This window comes from Chenopodium quinoa, unplaced genomic scaffold (genome assembly GCF_001683475.1).
Source record: "Chenopodium quinoa cultivar QQ74 unplaced genomic scaffold, ASM168347v1, whole genome shotgun sequence".
NCBI lineage: Eukaryota > Viridiplantae > Streptophyta > Magnoliopsida > Caryophyllales > Amaranthaceae > Chenopodium > Chenopodium quinoa.
In genome coordinates this window covers 160,401-180,937 of record NW_018744460.1, presented here as the reverse complement: position 1 = coordinate 180,937, position 20,537 = coordinate 160,401, and the positions used below count along the sequence as shown (strand labels likewise).

Here is a 20,537-nt window from a genome sequence, read left to right as displayed (position 1 = left end):
TGAATAAAATTTCACTTTTATTGATTCAATAGCTTTGTGTCCGGATAGTTAAATTTTGAATTTTAGGATACACTTTTTTTTACCTAAAAGTCAAATATTAACCCGTATAATTGATACAATCATATTTTATGAGGCATGAAGTAAGATATTTCAACATAATATAGCATTGGTCTATCCGTTGATGTAGTAACATTTCTATAGAAATATAATCCGTATTTGATGACATCCACATTATTTCAATTCATCCGCCACTCATGAATTAATTACAAAGTATATGATGTTAATGATATAATTATTATACTTCGTATTAAATTTGTTTTCCCAGATGAGTATGTGCACTCATGAATTAATTACCTACAATGTAATATCACAAATACTCCTCTGTTGCTCAGCGGAGTCTTAAAAAAATTGAAGTGTTTTACTAAATGAAAATGGATGATGTATATTGCTACCTTAATTTCAAGCAGTCAAGCGCTAGAGCTCTAAGAGGCAAGAAATTGCAAATAAATAAAGAGAAGATACAAAATGAGAGACAATAAGGCATAGTAATAATTTAATATCAAACCTACATTGACCAATGTTACTGTCTCACTGATTACAACTTACAAGCATAAGAAAAAAGTTTAGACTAGTTTCACAATACTGTGATGCAGCATTGCCAAAGCAAAATTGGATGCAAGTAAAACATTTTAAACAGAAGTTACTTCAACTTTTAAGTAATCAAAACATCTTAAGAGTTCCTACAAGATATGGATCACAGAACGTCCGAGCTTCACTTCTTCTTCTCTGTTCCTCCAGCAGATCTATCAAAAGCAGTCCACCAGTTAGAAACATGAAATGGTGAAACTAGATATCAACTAAAGATCGTAGCCTACAAAATTCAGAGACAAAAAGATTAACAAATAACAAACCTCATCTTCCTCAGCACATTGGACATCTCCTCACGCTTCCTCTTTGCCCTCTTGTGGGTACCCAACTTTCTCTTAGCCAATTTCAAAGCACGCTTGTCTTTCCCAACCTTCAAGAGCTCAGTGATTCTCTTTTCATAGGGAGCAAATCCAGCAACTTCCCTAATAATACTCCTCACAAAGAGAACCCTCTTGCTGGTTTTCTGTCAATTGTCATAAACAAAATATAAATGGTATACAGAATCAAATCTCCAAAACCACTTACTTTCAATGTTTGGACTTTTAACAATAAAAAACACAATTGCATTCATTAATAACACTGAAAAATCTACTTTTCAACATAATGAACAGCCTACATTGTCAGCATCGGAATGCAACACGATATTCAAGGTACAATACATACATCTCATTTTGAATTGATTTTAATCAAACGAAAGAAAAAGAGATCAATGTACACCATTACATAACGATAAAGGTCCACTTGTCCCAGAAGCAAAAAACGATAAATTTCAACACGAGTAAACATCGTTTCATGGTGTCAAGACTGCCAACTCATACGCTACTATTCATTCGAACAAACAGGAACTATTTTCATCAAATAAACATGGACTTTTATTACTAGCACTAGATTAGGCCCGTGCGATGCACGGATTAAAAAAATTATTGGAATGAAATATAACTTATTTCTGTTATTTATTTCTCCGAACATATTTATAAATTAGATCATAAAAACATATCTATCATCATAAATTACATAAGTAACAAAATATAAAAATAAAAGCCGACCAATCTGATCTAATCAAATCATATGCATACGAATTTATATGTCATCTAAGAGTTCGAAATAAAAATTAAAAATAATTGTAATTTAAATAAATAGAAGCACCTTTAAAATACAAAACAATAAAAACATTTACCGACAACGTTAATCATTTTTGTATAACAAACATCCATATTATTAGTCCATGACTTCATAGTTAAATTGCTTGCATAATCCTCATTAAGTAAAAAAAAAAAAAAAAAAAAAAAAAACACACACATACACAAAATAACATTAAAACCTTAAAAAGATAAAAATTAAAAAAAGAAAAAAATGACATCATAAGTGTGTTAGGCGGGAAATTTTTTTATGAGAAAGCAACACTTATACAGTTTGGGGAGATGATGATATCAGCAATTACCTGTTTTAGTAATAGTTGATAGATTAAATTTGAATTTAACATGAAGATCAACAATATCCACTTCCTTTAACACACAAAAGTTCTATTAACTAAACCATCTAAAGTTATAAACAACATTGAAAATTAACACAGCTTTAAGCCAAAAAGTACATTACTTTTTGCAATGCTATCATATGCAATCAGCAAATGAGTCCAGCATTCCAAAATAAATCCATCAAAAGCACAAATGAAACTTCAATAGATAGCATTTCTCAGCAATTACTCATTTCATGCAGCTTTAGTCAATCAATGATGTGCATATCTAGGATACGGAATTCAAGCACATGGTAAGTTGTGTGAATAGCTAAGCACCTAAGCCATAGAATTCAAACAAAGTGTAACGTTCTTTCATACGATCAAATCAAACGGTAGACATTCACATATTTCATTAACATTGCCATAAACAAATCAGACAATTTCATATTCATTTTAACAGAAATATGATTCTGCGGTAAGTAATCAGACTCAAAACATCAGAAATTAGTAAGAATAAACAATTTACCCCTGTGCGGTCGGAGGGCCGTGGTGCCAACTCCTTCTTGGTAACAATGTGACCCTTGTTCAAACCTACGAAGAGACCAGTACTCGGCTGTTTTGGAGCCATCTTCTGCTTTCAAATTAATCAAACAAGTAACTATTAAATTCCAGGTATTATACCTTAAAATATACCAAAGAGCAACTAATATTGTCAAATTAAAAGGAAAAAAAAAAAAACTTTCAAAACCACTACATGCAACATTTAGCCCTCTTCTGGGAATAATTAAAATGCACAAAATTAAGAACATATTGAAACATACCCAGCTCGAAGTTAATGATTACTAAAACCTTAAGATCAATTATAATCAATTTCAAGCAACCAACATTTGGTATTTTTAGCACGAATTAATGGGTTTATTGCAAAAACCTAGAAAAAATTTGCAATATCCACATTTACGAAAATAAAACAACCCTAATTCGAGCTCCTCAAACCCTAAACTAGCATTACAGAGTTCAATCGTAAGGTACAGAGCTAAAACATCATACAGACAGATCGATTAAGTGAAATCAAATGCGAATCAAAACGAATAATCGAAGACGAATCAAAGAGGGAAGAGAAGAGGGGCTTACGATTTATGCGACTGGATGAGAAACCCTAAAAACCTTGAATAGCTTCACGGCTCACTAATGTAAAAAATGGGGGTTTTATAGCGTTTATATTGGGGATGTGATTGATTGGGCTTTTTTTTATAAGGTTTGAATTGTTTGCTTTGTTAGAGTAGAGGCCCATATTGTATAAACTACTCCAAATGACCTTAAGGGCCTAAGTTGGTCAATTTGACTATTTTTTTATTTTTTTTTGAGAAAATATGGAAGATTGGTTCTGTCCAACGGCACTGCAAGTGTTAGCCCACAGCTAAGTTTTATTCGTATGTTGAATGTGTTACTGCCCTTATCTAACATAAAAACTCTTAAACTTCCATTTGTTCCACCACTTTAATGCCCCCACTTGGGTCACAAGCTTGCGTTGCTAAGCTCAGCGAATTTGACTAGTTAATTAAACTCAAATTGATTGATTTTAGATATTAGGTTGTTAAAAAAAAAATTGCAATAAAACTTCTCAATCAATGCCTCAAGAAAATTATAAATTAAGATTAGACTTGATATGGATAAGTTGTAGATTGCTAACTGATAATACGCAAATTTTTCTTTCTCATAAGAGATTAATCTTAAGTTTCAGAAGTCTCTACTTACTAGTGATGTGCAATGATGGTGTGTGTGTGTGTGATACATGTTCTCGTGGGGGGGAGGGGTCAATTACTGGTTCAGAGTGTGAGGCATAAGCATGTATGTGCCACTCAATTAATTATGTGCACTTGAAACACACCCCTTTGAATATAAGTTTTGAATCGTAGCCTATAGGCCATTGATAATTTTTGCATAATCAGGTCACACGCTGTATATTTTATTTTCTAGTTGTGAGTTAAAATTATGTGGAGACGTATCAAAACCATAGTGTCACATCAATTGAAAATCTTCAAGATGTTTTTCATATTCAACAAGTATAAGTTTAAGTAGAGTCGTCTTATTAGACTTTGGTAGGGCAAGTCCCTTACATTAGTATGAATAAGTCCTTATAATTATGAATTCAACACTTTATTTAGATTAAAGGGTTTATCTTATTTTATTTTACTACTTCCTCCATCTCAAAATAATTGAAGTTGGACTTTTTTTCGTTATTCATATAATAATTTTGTCTATAATTTTTTACTACTCCCTTGTCCCAAAATAACCAACGCAGTCAAAACTTTGCGCACTTGTTGATGCAATAGTTTAACCTTATTTTTACATGAGTAAATATTAATAAAAATAAAGTTATATTATTAAACTTTATATCAATACATATTTAAAACAATTTTTTTTATTAAAAGATTTTAAAAAAAATGATCAAATATGTTGTTATTATGCTAATAAAAATAAAACTAATGTCAAACCTAATATATGAATAATAATAAAAAATGATAAAATATGTTGTTATTATTATAAATAAAAAACTAATGTCAAACCTAATATGTTGTTTTTATGTTAATAAAATGTGAAAAATGTAGGTGTCACGTGTTTTTTCTGGTTGAAAAAGAAACAACCAAAAGCCAGCTCTCGGAATCGTGTTGCAACGGAGCCGCCGTGCGTGCCACCGGAATGCCAATAATCAAATCACAAAAAATACACCAACCCATCATCAATTTAAACTTTCAAACTCATTTTTTGACAAATTTCCAAATTCTTCGCTGAATCCAGGTACCTCTACCAGTCTACCTTATCTTGATTTAGTTGTACATTCATATTTTTCTCACCTTAGATTGCAATTTTCAAGCAATTTAGAAGTACCTTAATTTTATTTTCAGTGGGTAATTATCTAGAAAAAGCACCTACATTTCCCATAATTTTGGATATTGGGGTTTAATTGTTGATTTGTTACACTTTTGTGGATGACCAAACAATCTTATAGATCAAATTAAATTCCCTTTTTGCAGAATTTTTTTTTCCCCCGCAGATTCCCACTTTTTAACTTGCTTAGTCTGCTGGCAATAGTTTGCTTTCAATACCTTTTTGCTTGGTGGGGTTCTCTGTTTGAAGTTAGAATGCTATGAAAATTGTACCCTTTTGAGCTTTGATCTTGCTTATTTAGTATGGTTTGTAATCTTTTCCAGTTATCTCATTTTGTTGAAGATTAGCTCAAAGCTGAGTTCCTGTACTTGCTCATAAAACCCATGTTCAAAAGATCATGTTTGATGCATATAAGATTTTGGATGCTGCAAATTCCCTAGCAATAACAATCTGACTTATTGGTATATGCTAAGTACTAGAGGAACAACCTTGGACTGTAGAGGACGATGTCGATCCTCTGTGGTTTACCTCTTATTGAGTGTGTATACTGCCTAGGCTGTGCTCGTTGGGCGTGGAAGCGGTGTCTTCACACGGCTGGCCATGATAGTGAGGACTGGGGGATTGCTACTGCTGAGGAATTTGAGCCTGTACCTCGATTGTGTCGGTACATTCTTTCTGTTTACGAAGATGATCTACAAAACCCTCTCTTTGCACCACCTGGAGGTTATGGAATGGACTCAGATTGTTTAGTAACTAAAAGGACATACAAAGATACACAAAAACATGCGCCTCCTTATATAGTGTACCTTGATCATGATCATGCTGATATAGTTCTTGCCTTTAGGGGGTTAAATATGGCTAAGGAGAGTGATTATAAAGTCCTTTTGGATAATAAGTTAGGAAAAAAGAAATTTGATGGAGGTTATGTGCATAATGGTCTATTTAGAGCTGCTGTTTGGGTTTTGGAGAAAGAGGGTGATTTGTTGAGGGAGCTGATAGAAAAGCATCCAGATTATACATTGACTTTTGCTGGCCACTCCCTTGGGTCTGGTGTTGCAACACTTCTGACAATGGTGGCTGTGCATAACCTAGAAAAATTGGGAAATATTGACAGGAAAAAGGTTAGAGGCTATGCTATTGCACCTGCTAGGAGCGTTTCACTAAATCTTGCTGTAAGATATGCAGATGTCATCAACTCCATTGTGCTTCAGGTAAGGAATCCATGCGATCCTTTAGTTGTCAAAATGTTGGAAGATTTGTTATTGAGTGATTTATGTTTACCTAAACATATACATTTTTATCATGCAATCAATTAGCTAAATTTAGTGAACTCGAGAATGAGCTTCCTTATAGGTATTTATAGCAGGTATCACATTATTATAAATCTAAACATGTTACTGTATTTGCCTAATTGCCTTTGTGTGAGAAAAATCTCATGATAACTACTCCTTGGCTCCACAGCGTAATTATGATAGGAGATAGGCACACTATAAGTGGAAACATAATTCAGTACTTTTCTGAGCTCTTTTAAAGCACATTCTAATTATTGTGTAGAAGTTCCTTGAAGTTGATCCTAAATGTATGTGAAATAGTGACGAAATTTCACGTTGGTGAATTGGGTTTTGACTTTTCTTAATCTTCACTTCCTGTATGCTTGTAGGACTCTCAAAAGTATAGAACTAATTTATTTATTTTTTCTTTTTTTTAATAACTTTTAAAATTTTGGGTTTGTGGAAGAGAGTAAGAGGACCTGTTTGTGTACTTTTGTTTCACAATAGACCTTTTTGGGGTCCATTCACGGTGATCAACTCAGGAGTCTTATGGATTATGTGTTGTGTTGTGTCAACCTCCTTGAATATGAGCCAACATGGCTGTTTAATTTGTTGATTGTTCTTGGGTGATATAATCATAGCAATTATGTCAACTAACATGCTTGAGAGGTCAGAACAAAGAGCTAGGTTTCTATAGACTATCACAGTTAATACAGATAATCTGAATATGTGCTACCTGTTAGAACAGGATGAAGCATCAACATGACTGTAGAGATATACTTGTGAGTTGTGACTTAGAGAGGGCATAATGTGTTTGCTGATGAAGGTAATGGGTAACCTATTTCAAGATCTAGGAGATGTTGAGCACGAGAAAGATTTCCCTTGGACTCTTGGAGGCAATCAAGTAATTTATTCAGAAGAAAAGGTTCATTAAATTGAGTCTGCAAAAAAGGAAAAAAAAAAGTTTCTGATGTAATTGGACACCTACACCAATCTTTGATCTTTAAGATGGCTGAGAAAGCCAGAAAGGATGATGGATGAATCTTTGATATTTTTGTTTATTGCTTACTATTCTATGGCGGTGATCTTTTGATAGACTACCTTGTTTCTCTTATCTAGCTTATTTGTGGAGGAAGTCCTTACACGTTAATCCCCCATTCCCTCTTATTTACAACAGGTTTTTTCTCATGATATTCAAACATAAGAAACAGAGATGTTGAAACATGATGTGCATATTCTACTTCTTCTCAATTTCCACAACCCTTTCTTTTCCTTGTATACTACAGACCTCTAACATGCATTTCTGTATAAACCAGGATGACTTTTTGCCAAGGACAGCAACGCCTCTAGAAGACATATTTAAATCACTTTTTTGGTAATTTTTTTCTTAAGTAAAAATTATATGGGCTTAAGTAGCATGATAGATATGTTTATTGGGTTATGTTATTTTCATGCTAGCATACTCCTACTAGAGCAAACATCCTATTGTTTCATTTGTTTGATTCTATGATTGGCAATTTACTTAATGATATTCTGTCACCTTTGTCTCGTAATCTCATTTTATTATCTTTTTCTGTTATTCTTGCTCCACAGTTTACCATGCTTACTATGCTTAAGGTGTATGAGGGATACATGCATATCAGAAGAAAAGAAGCTCAGAGATCCAAGAAGGTTGTATGCACCTGGTCGTCTGTATCACATCGTTGAGAGAAAACTATTCAGGTAGATATCAGAGGCTCCTTATGGACTCGTTACAAGACTGCAATTACTACGAATCTTTCACTGAACTAGTCATCACATTCAAATATTTCATACTTCCTAATTAATATGGCGAAGATTGATTAATATAGTGGAGAACCTTTATTATTTCTCATTGACGAAGTATAACTTTGATTTGGATGATATATAGTGGGATTCTTTTCACTTTCTTTGTTGTATGGCAGATGTGGAAGGTTCCCTCCAGTTGTTAGGACAGCGGTTCCTGTAGATGGAAGGTTTGAGCATATTGTTCTTTCTTGTAATGCAACTTCTGACCATGCTATCATTTGGATAGAAAGGGAAGCAAAAAGGGCATTGGAGGTCAGTCACAATTTCCTTACAGCTTCCGTAGATAAATTTTGGTACATTAATCCACTCTATGATCCATCAGTGTGGGAAGGGTCAAAGTGTTTTTTTTTGCAACAAAATTATGATCCAAAGTGGCCTAATTCATGTGTCCATGACATATGTTTACAACTACTCGGTTTGCACAGTCATTCCACTTGTTCTCAAAAGGGTATCCATGGGTAGCTAATAGCTATAACGATATAGATCATAAACCATGATTTGGGATCCTGTACTCATAGTCTGAAATGCTTTGGCACTCTCTAGTCTCTACAATTAAATTAGCTAAAATTTGCATTACTTAATCTTGGTTGTTCTATAGTCCATGCGTGCATGTCAATTTGATCACTAGAAATTATTCAAAGTGAAGATGAACAATCAGCTTAAAAGACACTACAATAAATGCTTACTTTTCCCTGACAATTGAGAAATAGATCTTCTGCAGTAGCTGTATGTGTATCCTATTGGGTGTATTCTGTTCTTTTTGTTCTAGGTCGTTTTGAACTTTTAAATAGATATGGCTTTTAGAGAATCATCATGTTAGTCTTAATTCATTTAACCTTAAACCATTTTCTGATTTTAGTAGCCCTTATGAATTTCATAACTTATTTTCTTAGTAACCTTTGACTTATCTGAACTTATTTGCACTTCTCTAAATTTTCTGAACTGATTGGCTCTTATCTGAACTTATATATTTTTCCCGAATCTTACTTTTTCATGGGTGAACTGACATAACGCCTTATTCTTGATTTCTTTTTTTCATTTTTGATAAACTTATTCTTGATATCTTATCTCAACTACTCTTGAAAGATAGATTAAAAAAATTCCTTATGGGAAGGCAAATAGCTCAAGTCCTTCAAAGTCACTGCAGATTATTACATTAGCGAGTTTCTACGTTCTAAGTATTGATTTTACCTCACTTCCCTTGAATACAGCTGATGCAAGAGAAAGATGATGCAATGGAAATTCCAGTTAAGCAAAAGATGGAGAGGCAGGAGACTTTGGCCAGGGAACATAGCCAAGAACATAAAGCAGCACTGCAGAGGGCTGTCACATTATCCGTACCTCATGCAATTCTTCCTTCCCAATATGGAACTTTTGAGGATCTTGATGACGCAAGTGAGCATTCAGATGGATCTTTCCAAGGGACACCTTATGAGGAATCATCTAAGGGAAGCAAGAACAAGGAAAGCTGGGATGAATTAGTTGCACGTCTTTTCGACAAGGATGAAACTGGTCATCTCATCCCCAAGGCTCTTAGTGTTTAGAACTATCATGTGTATGTTGTGTTATGAGTTATTCTTTCTATTCTTTACCAATTGTTTTCCCAGATTTGGCATTTGTTTCTCGAACTTAATTAAAAGAGTTGTTCCACATTGTTAGAAGCATTAAACTTAGTTGATGATATGACAATGGCTGCAACATTCCTCTATTATAATCTATGTCAGGAGTTGCTCCTGTAAAATTTTCAGTAAATGTATTATTTGTATAAGATTGAGCAGGTGCATTTGCAAATGAGTGACGAAATTGAAGTTAAATCTTTGATGTCGATTGCATCTCTGAAAGTTGGCAATTAGACAGTTGACATGTTATCAAGATCGAAGCTTGATGCCAGTGTTATGATAGGGAAGACAGAACTGAGCCCTGAGTAGGCCTATTCACGAATCGGATATCCGATCTGAATTGTAATTTCGGATCAAATATCCGAATACTTGGATATCAGAAACTAATATCCAAATCCAATCCGAAAATTTCGGATATCCGATATTGGAAATCCAAAATTTTCGGATCGGATGCTTCGGATATCCATTATCCAATAATAAGTAAATCTGATTACTTTCTAAATTTCCCTAATTCTATCGCTTTTTAATCATTAAGTTGTACAACATATTTTAACAAAATAGTAGTCTTTTTGCAATAAAAATTATCATTAAATATATATAATAAGTTGATAATACAGGGTCAGTTTTATATGAACAATTTAAAAAATTTATATATTTCACTATTTTAGCTTTTGTATTCCGGATATCGGATATCCGAAATTTTGAAAATCAATATCCAAATCCGCACCCGATATCCGCTTTTTCGGATCGGATATCCAAAATTCGGATCGGTTGCGGATTAGATTATCAAATTTTTGGATTCTTCGATAGTTTTGTACAACCCTAGTCTTGAGTACCATGTTTGATTGTAGACGTCTGTTCAGCTTTCAAAGTGATTTCAACATCTTGTTTTCTTTGGTTAAGTAGGATATTGCCTTTAATATTGTCTTAGGGAGTACAAAGCTCTAATTAAAGCGATGAACCAAGGTTATGTATTGAGTAATTTTAATTTTGAAGCATAAATGACATTTATGAGTGGATACTACATTTATTGATTTATGACATTTATGAGTAGATTTTAAGGTAGTCAAATACAAAGCATCAAAACTAGATACTGACTCAAGGTTGTTTAAGTGACCATAGAAGAGCAATAATTTTCTTTTAACTTCAAACAAGTGCTTAGATCAGCTGATAAATGAGTTGTTCTAGCTTAACGGGGTTGGATTTGAGATTTGAGAACGCAGCAACACTTATTGCAAAAACTTTTCCTCCAATTGAGGCTTCACTTGGTTCAAATCTGAATTAGTCGAAATCTATTTGGCTTTAGATTGCCGAATATACTTGTATTAAAAATAATAAAATTAACAAATTTTTAAAAATAACACATTACTTTTCTAGGAAAAAACCTGTTTCATGACAGCTAAATCGGTTGACAAACTTCCTTCATTTCTCATTTTCACTTTCTCAGTGTCACAAAATCCATACTCCCCGAAGTTTCATGGCGTTTCATTTTACATGATTAAACCATTCCAGAATTTCAATTTCACCAATCAATTCCAGATATTTTCTCATCTTTAATTCATTCTATTATTCTTCTTTTCTCTCTTTAACCTTTTTCAAGTTTCAATCTTTCTCAAAGATATGGCATCGTTGCCTCAAATTCTTCTGTTTTTTGCTTTTATGAATTTTTTCTCGAGTTCCTCAGCTGAAATGTAAGTTAATTTGGTCGATTCGATTACTCGGTATCAGTTAATTTGGTTCGATTTTGTCTTGATTTACTATATTTGATCTGGGTGCTCATTTATTTGAAATTATATGCATAATTTCGCACTGCATTAGTTCAATAATTAATTCATAAATTCAACTCTTGTTTTCTGTCAAAGTTTGATTATTTTCTTTAATTTTTAGGGTTTTTAAAAGTGCACTGATTTTTGATTGATTTGTTTTTTCTTTTTCTGTAAAAACGTCATGTTAACTCACTGAATTAGTATAAATCATTACTTGATTGCTGCTCAGCTGATAATGCTATCAAAAAATTGACTGATGTGAAATTTATTTAGATTGGAGAATTTTTTAGAAGGTTAATGTTTTTTTCTGTGCTTAATGTGTGGGGAAGAATCTATTATGGAGTAATTGATGTTCAAATTTAGGATTGATTGATAAATTGATCTTTCAAGATATTTGTTACTCCTAGTTTTGTTATAGAATATGCTACTCAGTGCTTGATTTTGTTTTCGGTTGTTTCGAGGAGGTTCAGATGTAAAAATTTCTGAATGGTCAATGCACTGTGCTTTTGTTGTTCAGTAGTAGCAGAAAGGAAGTAAGAAGTAAAGAAACAATCCAGGAAAATTCTGTACAGTCGAGCAGGATCGATCCATCAAGGGTTGTCCAGCTGTCTTGGCAACCAAGGTCAGGTATTTTGACACGAATTGCTGTCGAAAAGCTTTAGATCTTCCCTTAACCGAATTGTAGTATTTTCTCTTATGCAAGGCAAGAGAAGATATGCTATTTATTATTTGTTGTTTGTGAAGAATTATAAGTTACTATACTTACAAGTTACTAGCATAGTGTATTTATGGCCTATCACCCTTTCTCTACTCGAAAATTGATTGAAAGTTTTTGAATGGGGCAGGGTCTTTGTTTATAGAGATTTAATCTCTGAAGAGGATTGTGACCATCTCATCTCTCTGGTAAGTCTCTTTGTATCACAGAGTCACAATTACCACTTTGTGCTTGAATTGGACTTAATGTTTTTCCTTAATAATTTAATAGGCGCAGGGACAGAAAGAAGGTACCAATTCTGTGGTCAGTGACACCCAAGGACTGAGTACAAGATCATTAGTCACTCTTGATTTTAAAGTAAGTAGTAAGTTTGTAATGTTGGGTACGAAGTGATTATTTTTAGTTCCACTATCATCCTATCTTTTCATAGCACTCACTTTGTTAAAAGTTGCCTAAGAAGTGCTTGCAGCTGTTTGGGCTAGTCTTATGACATGTATGACAAATATTTTACCATGTGTGTTCCTCTCTAGGATGAAGTAGTTGCAAGAATAGAAGAAAAAAATTCAGCATGGACTCTTCTTCCTCTAGGTATTCTCTCTTACTCGAGTGTTTCATCTGAACACTAGTAATATGAAGTTACCTTACTCTTCTAGTCTTCTCTACTTCGTTGTGTTAACAGAGAATAGTAGGTCTTTAGAAGTTCAGCACTATGGGAATGAAGAAGCCAAACAGAAATATGACTATTTTGGGAATCAGTCTGCCTGGCAAGTTAGTGAACCTTTGATGGCAACTGTTATCTTGTTTCTTTCAGATGTGTCTCGAGGTGGTGAGATTTCCTTCCCTGAGTCGCAGGTAACAATGACCTCATGATCATTTTTCTTTTGTTTTTGACCTAGATGGAATTTTTTACTAGTGCAATTCTAATGTTCTTTTCCCCTCCTCTGCAAAGAAAATCTGTTTATACAATATCCGAATATGCAATGAACATTTTCAGACAATGGATTGATGGAAACATATCTGATGACCGCTTAATAAAACTAGTACATTATACTGAACATTTGCTTTTTATAGTTCTTTATGTATGATTCTCTTCAGTCTTCAACTCGTCTGAACAATGATTCTTTAGGCATTGAGGGAATTGTCTACAAATTTTCAATTCAGTACCCTGTTTGATGAGAAATGATCTTAGCAATGAGGCTGGGAATTGTCATATGCAAGTCGCTGAACTGTTTACTGCTTTTATTTTCCCTTTTTTCTAGGAACATTATACAAAGTAGATGGTATTTTATCATTAATATATAGCTGGTTAATCAACTTGTGATTAAAATCTGCAGCTCAAAACCTCTCGATTGAGGAGTGGAGTGTGGTCTACTAACCATGACAAGCTGCTAAGACCTATCAAAGGGAACGCTATTCTGTTTTTCAGTGTCCGCCCCAACGCATCTCCTGACAAAAGCAGTCGCCATGAGAGAAATCCTGTTCTTGAGGGTGAAATGTGGTGTGCCACCAAATTCTTTCATATACGATCAGTAGTAAGAGAAACATTCCATCTGAGTCAGACAACAGTGACTGCAGCGATGAAGATGAAAATTGCCCACAATGGGCTGCACTTGGTGAATGTCAAAAGAATCCAACATTCATGGTTGGCTCTCCTGATTATTATGGGACATGTAGGAGGAGCTGTCATGTTTGCTGATGCATCGGATCACTGTCAAGAAGCTTTTAGCTGGATCTAGAGCCAGCTGACCAACGGCTGGATGCCACGTGTCACTAGGCCATTGGGCCACGTGTTTAGGGTATTTTTACCCCAAACATTTGCCCCTCACTGGTGCTGACGTGGCAGAGTGCCACGTGGCGCCGGTGAAAGGCTTTTTTTTTTTTTTTTTTTTTTTTTTTTTTTTTACAACTCTTCAGATTCTTTTTGATGGATGGAAAAGCAGAAGGCGAAGAGTCACGACTCTTCACCTTCTGGGACAAATCCTATAAATAGGAGAAGATGCCCCCCGAGCTCTCATTTACAAACTTTGCCAAATTTCTGAAAATTTGAGAGCAGCCGGCAATTTGAGAGTTGAGAGCATTCGGAGTTGAGATTCGTTGAGAGCAACCGGTCTACAGACCGTCTGGGTCGTTGCAAGCTAGCCAAAGGTTTTCGAGAGGGTAATCAGAGAAACCCAGCCGGATTTTGAACCGCCTGCGTCTTCGCAAGCATCCCAAAGAATTTCCAGATTTTCTTCTAGGTACCGTCTCTATTCTTTCTAGCTTTTTCATGTATTTCCGTTTGAGTCTTTTACTCGCATTTTTGTTCATTGGTCCCATAAGTAGATGGACCCCTTATACCCATACCCGGAACCTAGCTGTGAACTCAGCCGGTTTATTAGTACGGCTGAGTCTAGAACTGGGTCTGCCGCCTCTGTTCTTTGGGACAACCCTTTTTCAACACCCATATCGACCGACTCTGTGTCTGTGCAGGACACAATGGCCAGAATCCGGTCTACTGCCAGAGATCCCAACTACAGAAGTGGGAGCTCAGATGAGCAGCCGCCTGAGGTCCCAGCTTCAGGCGGTGAAGTAGAGCAAGGTTAGGTAGAGCAGAGAGGCTCACCCGGGGGCGCTCCTAGCACCCCGGGTGATAGCATTTTAAATGAAGAGACTGCTCCCCTCCAGGAGTCCAGAGAGCAGGTAGGCTCTGATAAGGAGGTCTCCAACTCCCCAGCCGGCTCTGATGCCGGTCGCGTTCAAAGTAGCAGTAGCAGCTACTTAACCGAATCTGAGGATAGCGAGGAGGCGGAGAGGCCTTCTTGGGATAATAGGAACGATCCTCTCATGATCGCCGTCTCCTCTAAGGACCGCGAGCTCATGCGGGCTGCGCTGCCAGATTTTATCAAACGGCGGCCGCTGGGGGGTGACTATACAATAAAAATCCCGGCTGCTCTGGGGACAATATGGTGGGAGGATGGACAACCGAACGCGAACGCTTGGTTCGGGTGCTACGAGGCGGCCTTCTTGGCCGGAGTCCGCTTCCCTCTCCACGACACAATAAAAGCCATACTTAGGGGGTATGACCTAGGTCTCTGGCAATTAACCCCCAACTCATGGGTAAATATTTTAGGGTATATCGCCGCCTGCGAGATGCAGGGCCTCAACCCCGGCTGGGAGGCGTTTGCCCACATGCATTACTTGAGTAGGAGCCCAGGCGGCTGGAGAGCCTGGTATACCTTGACCACCCAGCCCAAATACCTTATGACCTTGGACAAGTCATCCAAATGGTCGGACTGGAAGCACCGGTTCTACTTGGTTAAGGCCCCAACTACGACAGAGAACAGAGAATTCCGGATCTACAACCGGAAACCAGAACTCTTGGGGACCAAGTGCTGCCTGCCCCCTGTCCCGGAGGATGATAGAGAGACCATCCTTGACTCCGGGTTTTTGAGTTAGTTCCTGACACGCTCTCATCCGGAGAGATAGTAAGGGTACCTAGAAACTGGGTGCCCAAACATGAATTTTTTAGGGACGAATGCTTCTTGTCCGCTTGTGGTCTAAGCAGCATGTTTAAAAAACGTATGTATTCGGAACTCAGCCGGTTTCTTTCGAACCGGATGCTTTTATTTCCTTGCTTGTTTATTATTCTAACCGTGTGCCTTCCTCTGCAGAAGAAGCCAAGAAAATGCTGCCCACCGAGAAGACACCGGCTAGGTCGGCTGCCGACATCCGGAAAGCCAATCTCGAGAAAAAACTTGCTGCCCAGGCGGCGAAGAAGGTATAACCGTCTGATCCTTCTCGTTTATTTCAATCCTTTTATCCCATAACTTATATTTTTCTCGTTTACAGGACGGGAAGCAGATGCCCCGGTCCCTTCAAAAACAGGTCAGGCCTCCGCCGACCCAACAAGAGTCTGCATCCAAGGTGCAGAAGATTGCCGACCGACAAACTACCGGCGGCAAATCAATAAAGGTCCCAGGCGGACCTGGATCTGCGGATGTGCTTTCTGCCATCCCATTGAGGACCGCAACCGGTCCCTCTGAAGGCCGTTCGGGCCGCCAAGGTAACTTCGACCTTACACTGCTTGACCTGCCCATGCGGGTCAAGTCTTATTCACAGTCTCGATCGCAGCCGGGGGATTCTCCAATCAGCCGGCAATCTATAGGCAGAGCATATGCGACTTTCTCACCGTCTGTTTCTGGTGCAGATAATTCTCCCCGCTGGCCGGACGGGGCACAATATGCCCGGGCCATGCTGAAAGCCGTCCCCAGGGACGAGAAGGAGGCGATCTCTGGGATCAACTCCTTTAATGCCGACCGGGTGCTGGTCGACCTGGCCGACGTATGCTCCAACAACCATGCGGTAATTTTCTTGACGTGCATTTTTAAATATGCAGTATTAACCGGCTGTATTTTTGCAGGCTATGCTGCGCGTAGAGGGGCTCAAACGAGCTTATACCCGCAAGTCTGAAGAGGTAAGGAGAAGCAAACGGGCTGTTGATGACGCCCATAATGTTGCTGACTACTCTTTGTACATGCATGGCTTAGAATCTAAATCTATACGCATGGAACAGGCGGAGAAGACCAAGGCTCTCCAACAGCAGATTGATCAACTGAAAAACCAAGTTGACCAACTGCAGGCGTCCCTGGATGATGCCAATAAAAAGTTGGAGGAACAGAAATAGCCCCTCCAACGGCTGAGCAAGGCGGAGACTGAAAATGGCCGCCTTGCCAAAGAGAATGAGCGCCTGCGCAAAGAGGCGGCTGCTGCCAATGAGAACTTCAAGGCCACCTTGGAGGCGGAGCAGGACAGGCTCATTGAGGAGAATGAGCTTGATTGTGCAAACCGGATGCGACGGGCGTTTTCCCTCATCCACCCGGAGGCGGACTTCACCGTCTGGGAACTCGTCTTCAAATATTCTGATCTTGCCATTCTGGCCGAGGAGGCGAATGAGCCGGGACCCGGACCCTATGACGCTTGGGTTGGGGAGGAGATTGCGCGACGGCAGGCAGAGGCTGCTGAAGAGGAAGAAGTTGTTCCTGAAGCCGACGCAGCCGCTCACCCTGATCCAACCCAGAACCAACCGGAAGAGGACCGGTTCACTGTTCGCCTGGAGTAGCAACTACCTCCCGGCCTGCGCGCCTTGCATTATCTTGTAATAGCGCCGGATGAGATGGGCTAAGCTGTAATAATTTTTATTTTGAATATTAACATTTTCACCGGCTGAGCCGGCTTTTGAATGCACTCTGTTTTTCACACTTGGCTTTTGAATGCTTTTTATGTTTCTGCACTTCAATACTAGAATTCTTGTTATTTTTTTTATACATATTTCTGCGAGGATAACCAAAAGAACCCCGCCGGTAACACTACCGCTTGGGTCTTCACAAACAGCAAAGAAATTTGCAAGGGTTGCCAAGAGGACCCCACCGGTAACACTGCCGTCTGGGTCTTCGCAAACTAGGCGAAGAAATTTGCTAGGGTTGCCCAGAAGACCCCACCGGTAACACTGCCGTCTGGGTCTTCGCAAACTAGGCGAAGAAATTTGCTAGGGTTGCCCAGAAGACCCCACCGGTAACACTGCTGTCTGGGTCTTCGCAAACTAGGCGAAGAAATTTGCTAGGGTTGCCCAGAAGACCCCACCGGTAACACTGCAAGGGTTGCCAAGAGGACCCCACCGGTAACACTGCCGTCTGGGTCTTCGCAAACTAGGCGAAGAAATTTGCAAGGGTTGCCCAGAAGACCCCACCGGTAACACTGCCGTCTGGGTCTTCGCAAACTAGGCGAGAAATTTCGACCCAAAACCAAACCGAATGGCGTCTGGGTAATTGCCCCTGGATAGCGGTCTGGGTCTTTGCAAGCCAGGCGGCTATCCATATGATATAGCACGAATATATACACTAAGTGCCAACATTAGATTTGGGAGCCAGTCGGTTTATACTGAATTACCGGTCGGGACTTCGCAAAAGAATCACGCCAGATTAGGATGTCCATTCACCGGTTGGGCTTTTGCAAGCATACCCCTGAATGAATTATGGCCTAGACCAAATGTTTTTAGGCCTGCTCTTAGAGAGTCAGGCGGCGGTATTGAGTACCGGCTGAATTTTGGAAACAACCTTTAGTGGTACTTCCAAAAAGTGGGGCGGCTGCAAGTTTGGGGTTGCTAGCCTGCCCTTTTTTTTTTTTTTTTTTGGTGCGAGGGATCGTCAGGCGGATAAATCCGCCTGTGTGATCGCTTAGAACAATTTACCACCCAAATGGGAGATGTTCTCTTCGATGAATTCACCTGTATGGGTGTCACAGGATGCAAAAATTAGTTACTGGTGCCGCTTGTGGTAGGCACAAGACATGGCGGCTGTATACAAAATTGAATGTAATTCTCATTAATCATTTGAGAATTTACAAAAGATGTACAATATTTAGAAGTAGTATTTTTTGAGGTTATCTACATTCCAAGTTCTAGGCAACTTTCTTCCGTCTGGAGTTTCCAGGCGGTAAGTGCCGTCTCGTACTTCTTCAAAGATCCGGTAGGGTCCCTCCCAATTTGGGGTTAATTTGCCTTGTTCATTGGCCCTATCGGTTGCCTCCATTTTGCGAAGCACAAAATCTCCTTCTTTCAAAGGTCTTTTACGAACCCGCTTGTTGTAGGCTCTAGTCATACGCAGACGGTAGATCTCATGACGCAGGGCAGCATTCCCCCTTCGCTCTGGGAGAGCATCTAATGCCAACCGCATGGCTTCCCAGTTAGCCTCCTCGTCATATAACATAATGCGTAGAGTAGGCTCATAATGTTCAATGGGAAGAACTGCTTCAGTGCCGTATGTCATGAGAAATGGGGTCTCACTGGTTGCCCCCTTTTCGGTTGTCCGGATAGCCCAAAGGACATGAGGTAATTCCTCTGCCCATAGTCCACCGGCTCTTTCTACTTTCTTCTTTATCCCGTCTGAGATCAACTTGTTAAAAGCCTCAACTTGACCGTTTGCCTGAGGACGGCCAACGGATGCAAAACAATGGGAAATTCCTTGGTCTCCCAACCAGGTCTTCGGGACAGGCGTTTCGAACTGCGGTCCGTTGTCGAAAACCATGGACATTGGTACCCCGAACCGGGTGATGACGTTTCTCCAGATGAAAGAAATCACGTCTTTCGTTTTAATCCCTTTTACCGCCTCTGCCTCAACCCATTTGGTGAAGTAGTCTACTGCTACAAGAATGTAGCGGCGGCCGCCTGTCGCAGGCGTATAAGGTCCCAAAATGTCCATGCCCCATTTAGCAAACGGAACCGGACTATGGATTGCCGTGAGATCTGTTGCCGGTTGATGTATCAACTTGGCGAATTTTTGGCACTTGTCGCATCTCTTTACTAGATCCATGGCATCCGCTTCAAGAGTGGGCCAGAAGTACCCTTGCCGCCTGGTTCTTCTGGCCAGGGACCTGCCGCCAATATGCGAAGCACAAAACCCCGCATGCAGGTCCTCCAAAACTTCTCTCCCCCTAGCCGGGGTTACACATTTCAAAAACGGCTGCAGGTAACCCTTCCGGAGGAGTTCCCCTTGATGCATAACAAAACTTGAAGCACGCTTCTTGAGCGCTGATGCTTCTGAAGGATCATCCGGTAAAGAACCATCCGTCAAGAAAGACCGGATGGGATCCATCCAAGTAGCACTTCTGTCCAGGACTCCAATGGGATCATTCTGAATACTTCGTTTTTCAATGACTTCCCAAAAGACCTTCCTAGGTGAATCACAGGAGGCTGATGATGCCAACTTTGAGAGGGCATCCGCCTGATTGTTTTCAGACCGGGGCACCTGTCGCAGATGAAATTCATCGAAGGACCCAGCCTCTTCCTTAACCGCCTGCAAATATTTGATCATAGCCGGATGGGTGGCTTCGTAGTCACCAAGGTATTGGCTAACGATCAGCTGTGAATCTGAGCAGGCGTCAACCTTTCTTGCACCGGTTGCCTTACACATGCGCAATCCGGCTAGTAGAGCTTCATACTCTGCCTCATTGTTGGAGGCTTGGAACTTAAACCGTAGTGCATATTCAAACTTATCCCCTTCCGGGGAATGACAGATAACACCTGCACCACAGTCGTTCACCGTAGAGCTGCCGTCTACAAATAACTTCCAGACCTGATCAGGATTTTCCGGTTGCACCGGCCTTGTCATCTCGACAATGAAGTCGGCAAACGCCTGACCTTTCACTGCCCGCCTGGGTTCAAAAGTTATCTCAAGGCTTTGTATTTCAACAGCCCACTTGATCATTCTACCGGATGACTCTATAGCAGTCATTGTGCGTTTGAGCGGCTGATCTGTGTATACCACAACCGGATGTGCCAAAAAATAAGGCTTCAACCGCTTGACTGCTACG

General features: G+C 39.1%; 2 protein-coding genes and 1 pseudogene across 2 annotated transcripts; 2 read left to right on the top strand and 1 right to left on the bottom strand.

Annotated features, from left to right (window-relative positions):
- Positions 1-526: 526 nt before the first annotated feature.
- Positions 527-3,368, bottom strand: LOC110697043 (60S ribosomal protein L36-2-like). The gene is made up of 4 exons (XM_021874376.1): positions 3,236-3,368; positions 2,631-2,735; positions 912-1,111; positions 527-803 (listed from the first exon to the last, which is right to left on the bottom strand). The coding sequence occupies exons 2-4, from the start codon at positions 2,730-2,732 to the stop codon at positions 773-775; spliced, it is 333 nt and encodes a 110-aa protein (XP_021730068.1). The 5' UTR covers positions 2,733-2,735; positions 3,236-3,368; the 3' UTR covers positions 527-772.
- A 1,338-nt stretch (positions 3,369-4,706) lies between these two features.
- LOC110697041 lies at positions 4,707-9,885 on the top strand. Its single transcript, XM_021874375.1, has 6 exons — positions 4,707-4,903; positions 5,317-6,204; positions 7,581-7,639; positions 7,858-7,986; positions 8,208-8,343; positions 9,303-9,885. Exons 2-6 carry the CDS (start codon positions 5,500-5,502, stop codon positions 9,633-9,635), a joined length of 1,362 nt encoding a protein of 453 aa, XP_021730067.1. The 5' UTR covers positions 4,707-4,903; positions 5,317-5,499; the 3' UTR covers positions 9,636-9,885.
- A 1,115-nt stretch (positions 9,886-11,000) lies between these two features.
- LOC110697040 lies at positions 11,001-13,996 on the top strand (annotated as a pseudogene).
- The last annotated feature ends 6,541 nt before the right edge of the window (positions 13,997-20,537 follow it).